General features: G+C 35.1%; 1 protein-coding gene across 1 annotated transcript; it reads right to left on the bottom strand.

Moving 5' to 3' along the window:
* Positions 1 to 4,734: 4,734 nt before the first annotated feature.
* LOC144307738 (proline-rich nuclear receptor coactivator 2-like) lies at positions 4,735 to 5,450 on the bottom strand. The gene has a single exon (XM_077887702.1). The coding sequence runs from the start codon at positions 5,167 to 5,169 to the stop codon at positions 4,750 to 4,752; it is 420 nt and encodes a 139-aa protein (XP_077743828.1). The 5' UTR covers positions 5,170 to 5,450; the 3' UTR covers positions 4,735 to 4,749.
* Positions 5,451 to 6,223: the final 773 nt, after the last annotated feature.

Genomic DNA, 6,223 nt, shown 5'->3' with positions numbered 1-6,223 from the left:
CTACATACGAGTGAAATCATATGACTTATTTCACTTAGCATTATATGCTCTAGCTCCATCCATGTTGTTACAAATGGCAAGATTTCATTATTTTTCATGGCTGAATAATTATATATTATAATTATATATAATAATTATATAATTAATAATTATATATATATATCACATCTTTTTTTTTTATCCATTCATCATTTGAAGGACACTTGGGCTGCTTCCATAATTTGCCTATTGTAAATAATGTTGCTATAAACATAAGGGTGCAAGTATCCCTTTGAATTAGTGTTTTAGTATTCTTGGGATAAATGCCCAGCAGTGTGATTGCTGGATCATGGGGTAGTTATATTTTTAACTTTGAGATAATCTCTCATACCATTTTCCACAGTGATGTTGAGCATCTTTTCATGTGTCTATTTCCCATCTGGATATCTTCATTAGAGAAATGTCTGTTTATGTGTCTGCCCATTTTTAATTGGATTATTTGATTTTTTGGTGTTGAGTTGTATAAATTCTTTGTATATTTTTTATACTAACCCCTTACCAGATAAATCATTTGCAAATATCTTCTCCCATTCATTAGGTTGTCTTTCCTTGTTGTGCTTTTAATTTTGATGCGGTCCTAATAGTTTATTTTTCCTTTTGTTTCTCTTGCTTTAGGAGATATACCTAGAAAAATGTTGCTATGGTAGATGTCAGAAAATTTGATGCCTTTACTGTCTACTAGATGTTTCCAGTTTTTGACTATTACAAATAAAACTGCTATGAATATTTATGTGCAAGACTGTGTGGACATATGCTTTCCCTTCTTCTAGATAAAAAGAGCAACAGTATGGTAAGTATATGTTTATCATTTTAAGAAATTGCACAGCTGTTTCCAAACATCCATAACCACATATATTCATGTCATGTAGTCATGGAGCCCTAGCAATTTCAGTTTTTTTTTTAATTTGAGCCATTCTAATAGGTGTATTGTGGTATATCATTTTAGTTTTAACTAGCATTTCCCTAATTATAATGTTGAGCATCTTTTCATGAGCTTAACTGCCATCCATTTATCTTATTTGATGAAGAATCTGTTCTAATATTTGCCCATTATAATTGTGTTGTTTGCTTACCACTTATTGACTTTTAAGGGTTCTTTATATATTAAAATTACAAGCCCTGCGATGGTTACATGTTTCACAGATATTTTCTCCCGTTCTGTGTCTTAATTTTTACTTTTCTGGTAGTGTCCGTAGTAGAACAAAGTATTTTAATTTGGACGAGGTCCAATTTACTGATTTTGTCTATTATACTTCATATTTTTGGCAACCTACTTAAGATATTTTTACCAAATCCACATTCACTTAAATTTTGTCCTATTTTTTTCTTATAAAAATGTTGTAGTCTTAACTCTTACATTCAAGTCTAATGTCTTAATTTTTGTATGTTGTGTAAAGTAAGGATTGACCATCATTTATTTTAACCAATTGTTGTAGCATCAGTCCCTGATTACGCTATCTTTTCTCCACTGAATTAACTTTGCAGTTTTGTTGACAATCAGTTGACTATATCCATATGGGTCTATTTCCAGATTCTTCTCCTAAACTGATCGATGTGCCTACCTTTATGCCAATGCCACACTTTTCTCAATGCTATTGCTTTGTAGTAAGTCTTGGAAACTAGCAATACAAGGCCTACAGCATGGTTATCCTTTTTCAAAATACTTTCAGATATTATAAGTCCTATGCATTTCCATATAAATCTTAGAAATATCTTGTCATCGTTTGGAGACAATTCTTTATAGGTCTTATATTTCTACTTGAACTCTGATTGGAGACATTAAGAGCTTTTGTTCCAAACTATTTTTCAATGCTATTTGCATTACAAACAGCCTTGGAAGAAAGTAGAGATTGTGTTCCCTTCTGGGACAGAGGGCATACATATGTGCTATGCAGGAACATAAAGATGGTACTACCCTCTGAGGATGTTCACTACATGTCCATTTAAAAAGTCCATTTAAAACAATGGAGTTTCGTACACTATAATGCAAACCCATTGTTTGCATATCATACATCTGCAGTGCTTCTTATCATTAGCCTGAGACTTGGGGACTGAGGCTAACCACTGCAAAGAAGTTCATGCTACCTGCTGTGGAATGACTAATAAACCATCCTTTTTATGTCTGACTTAGGTGTCTTGTATCTTCTTCCAGTATCTATGAAACTGTCAGATCAAATTGTTAGTTTACAAGTTGGGTAAAAACTTACACCTTTCACAGTTCTTGACACACAGTTGCCAAAAAGATATTGTCCAAAGTAAATGCTGACATCTCCAAATCCTAACTGTAGTGGATAGACACAACCAGTGCATATTTAGATGTCTTGCTGTCAGAGAGTTACCAGCCAACTTGAGGATATTGCTCTTATGTGACATTGATGATTTTTTTGACTCATCAGGAAAGCCAATATTTGTTAGAGTGTTTGTCTCTTTCAGGCTCCCAATAAACACATATACTACTGAATACAACTCATGTATTATTTCCTTTTCACTGGCTTATATGCTATTTTGGGGCCCAAGAGCCCACAAAAGAGCTTTTATTTTTGTTTTAATTTTGTTTTTACACAAAAGTAACCAGTCATGGGGCACCTGGGGAGCTCAGTCACTTAAGCATCTAACTGGCTTTTTTTTTTTTTTTTAGATTTTATTTATTTATTCATGAGAGACACAGAGAGAGGCAGAGACATAGGCAGAAGGAGAAGCAGACTCCCCATGGGGAGCCCGATGTGGGACTCGATTCCAGGACTCCAGGATCATGCCCTGAACTGAAGGCAGACACTCAAACACTGAGACACCCAGACGTCCCAAACATCTAACTCTTGATTTCAGCTCAGGTCATGATCTCAGGTTTGTGAGTCCTGAGTTGGGCTTCACGTTCAGCAGGGAGTCTGCTTCTCTCTCTCTCTCTCTCTCTCTCTCTCTCTCTGCCTCTCCCCCAGCCCACAGTCTCTCTAAAATAAATAAGTAAAATTTTAAAATAAATAAATAAATAAATCTTTTAAAAGACATTACCAGTCACACACAACTATTTGTTGCACTTTTTAGGACTTTTTAAAAAATGTATATATTAATATATATATTTTTTGGGGGGGAGAGGCAATTTTATTTTTTAATTTCATGCTTGAAATTCACAAATGTACATGAAGTACTATGTAAACTTTAGGATAGCATTATTTGACTTGAGCAATATCACCTCAATCTAAGTTTAACTGGGGAAATACAATTTGGCCTTTCTGCTTTAAAATGTCAAAAAGCCACCAAATTAGAATAGGGTACTTACAATTAGAATTTTTAAATTGAGTCTCCCATACAGATTTGTAAGTTACCGTTGGATTAACTGTTATATTTAGGTAAAACACGTTATCAAGATATTATGCAAGAAATTACATCTTTTGCATTAATGGTCCCCTGGGTTGCACTTGGACTAGTAACAAAAAATATATATACTGACATCATACACTAAACTATATTCATATTATAGATTACAAAAAATATTGAAAGCCAGAATGAATCTTTAAGGTTGGAGGGACCCTTTAATAGTTTAATCTTTGGGCTTAAGAAAGAAAAATCAGTCCCATACTGCATCTCACCTCTCTTAAAAATAGGAAGTGTTTTAGCAGCTTAAAACCTTTAGTTATATAAAACTAATTACACTAGGCTTTACTTTGAAATATAGTTTACAACCAGATCAATTATACATACACTGGCACTTTAGCACAAGGGCAAACTTTTAAAAACAAATTATTTTGGACCTTTAAAATCAGGCCATAGTATAAAAACAGAGTCCATGGTCTTACATTCAGCAAATTCATACTAAAATATTCTATTTTTGTAGGATAAATGCCAACAAAGCTTTACATATACTACAAGTTTATTACATATATTTACATGGCTCTTTCCTAAGGTACTTAAAACTCTCACATTATACAGCTCCCCACTTCAAGTAAGCTTTTCAGGGAATGATTTGAGACCAGATCACTGTCAGAATAGCTTATGCAGTGCTGTAATACAAAAATGTATTTTGAAAGCTACTCAGTGACCACCAAATACTGTTTCTGTAAGAAATGGTTTTGGTGCATTAGTTGGCAGACACCCACCGCATGAAACAAACGGCCATTGGGATATATGGTCTCATCTAAATTAGATAGCCCTTTTCCACATTTCACCAGCATAGGTTTACAAAAATGCAACTATTCTCTAAGAAAAACTCACATTTTCTTTTTGGCAGTGCATCGGGTTGTTGTCATATTCCTGGTTTGGGTGTTTCTAGGACTTTAAACTGTTAAATATTCAACTACTCCAATCCCTGTAGGTCTTAACTGGATGCTTATAATCAGATTCACTAGCTTCCAACAAGTAAATCTACCGATCCATGAAGGATAATCTTAAATTAGTATTTGTGCCCAACAAACAATAGGAAAAGTTGATTACCATTCACCAAATCTAAATTTGACAGGTTTCATTTAAGAGTTACTCAATCGAGAACACAGTATCAAGTACAATTATCAATAATTTAGTTATTTCAAGTTGCACTGATACTACCATTACATCACAGTGCACACTACACGTAAAACAGTTAAGATGAAATCTAATAATGTTTTCTACATTAATTAGCAATTTTACACAGATTAATTCCCTAGTGAATCTGGTCTGAAACAACTGGCAACTACCCTTAAATATAACTAAATTTAAACAGTAGTATTTTATCTTATTTTATACCTGTACTTTAAGTAAGGTTTTAAGTTGAAATGTCATTATTTCCTTATCAGAAGGATTAAAGGAAACTGGAACCCAGTGGCTTGGTAGTTTAGGAAGAACACTTGGTGATGGTGGCTCACTAAACTTGGCTCCAGCGTAGTTCTGATTAGTTTGAGACTTAAAAAGTAAAGTGGGACTTGATAAGCTAGAGTTCCAGTTTTGATTATTTGGAAAATTTTTGTTCTTCCCCCCGTTTTGCATGGCCTGCGGTGCAGCTGCTGAGGAGGTGTAAGTGTGTCCTCTTTCTTTTTTCTTGTGAACAATCTTCATTTGGGAATTCTGATCCTTGGTCTTCTGTCTGTTAAGCTGTTGCTGGTTCTTACTAACGTTTCTCGACTGAGGGGCTGGAATGTTATACCTCTCTCCACCACCCATCTTCAGCTTCTTTGTCACCTTTCGGTCTGCTTTTCGGATCGCAGGATTTCCACCACCTGTCCCCTTCCTTGCTGCCAAGCCCAGGATAAGAGATGTTGCTTTCTGCTGGATCCTTTCCTTTGTCTCAATACAGAAGTTTTCATGGGCCGATCCGCCGAGTTCAGCCTAGGAGCTGAGGCCAACATCGGAGTCTCCTCAGCACACAAGCTTGAGAGAAGTCGGGCACCGACGAGCTAGCTGCTGACCACCTCGGCGTCCCGACTCGACCTCCTCCTTCCGCCTCTACCGACCCCAAAAATGTATATATTAATATTTATTTACATATTTACAAGTTTACATCTCTATGATATAAAATTTCTTTTAAAAATTGAGAGCCAATAGTCATATACAATATCCAGTCTTTACAGTAGCAATGGTAGAACAGATACTAACGCTGGTTGTTAGTTGATATTTCTTCCAAAAATAATAGCTTCTGATGAAGGACTACTTCGTGTTAGAATTCCAGAATTTCCTCAAAGATGATGTAATGCTTGAATTGTAAATTAGATGGCATTCATTTCATTATTTAAAGTACTTAGTTACTATACATTTGATTTCATCTTGTAGTACCAGTCAGGTGGAGTTGGTTCTGTCTGTTTCTGTGTCACATGTCAGAGAACCTTTTATAAGCAGCAAAAAGACATATACTATTCCTACTAGTACTATGCCTGATGTAATCTTAAAACTGTGCCCTGAATTACCATTTGGGACACAGGTTGGTAAAACAAGCAATGACGTCTATTTGGATAATGGATTGCTAATGATACGTTGTATTTCCTGTAAGATCACTTTCCTTCTTAATATACACTTCAGATGAATCAGAGCTATTTTACACAGTGCTGAAGAACAATTCCATGAGTACTTAATAAGGTCTATATGGCTGTTGTAAGATTCCAGGATCCTGCAATGGACCGTAAGGTCTTCCAACAGTCAATGTGCAATTTAGTGTTGGATATGGAAGAGACTCAATCATATACAGAATGAACTTGATGTTATCTTTAATGCTTGGAGATTC

Source organism: Canis aureus, chromosome X, assembly GCF_053574225.1.
Source record: "Canis aureus isolate CA01 chromosome X, VMU_Caureus_v.1.0, whole genome shotgun sequence".
In the NCBI taxonomy this organism is placed as follows: domain Eukaryota; kingdom Metazoa; phylum Chordata; class Mammalia; order Carnivora; family Canidae; genus Canis; species Canis aureus.
The sequence above is the reverse complement of the archived record's forward strand: the minus strand, read 5'-3'. Positions and strand labels throughout refer to the sequence as shown.

What these genes read in the sequence shown, in the direction of transcription:
- LOC144307738 (XM_077887702.1), bottom strand. Translation starts at nt 5,169, where the DNA reads ATGGGTGGTGGAGAGAGGTATAACATTCCAGCCCCTCAGTCGAGAAAC.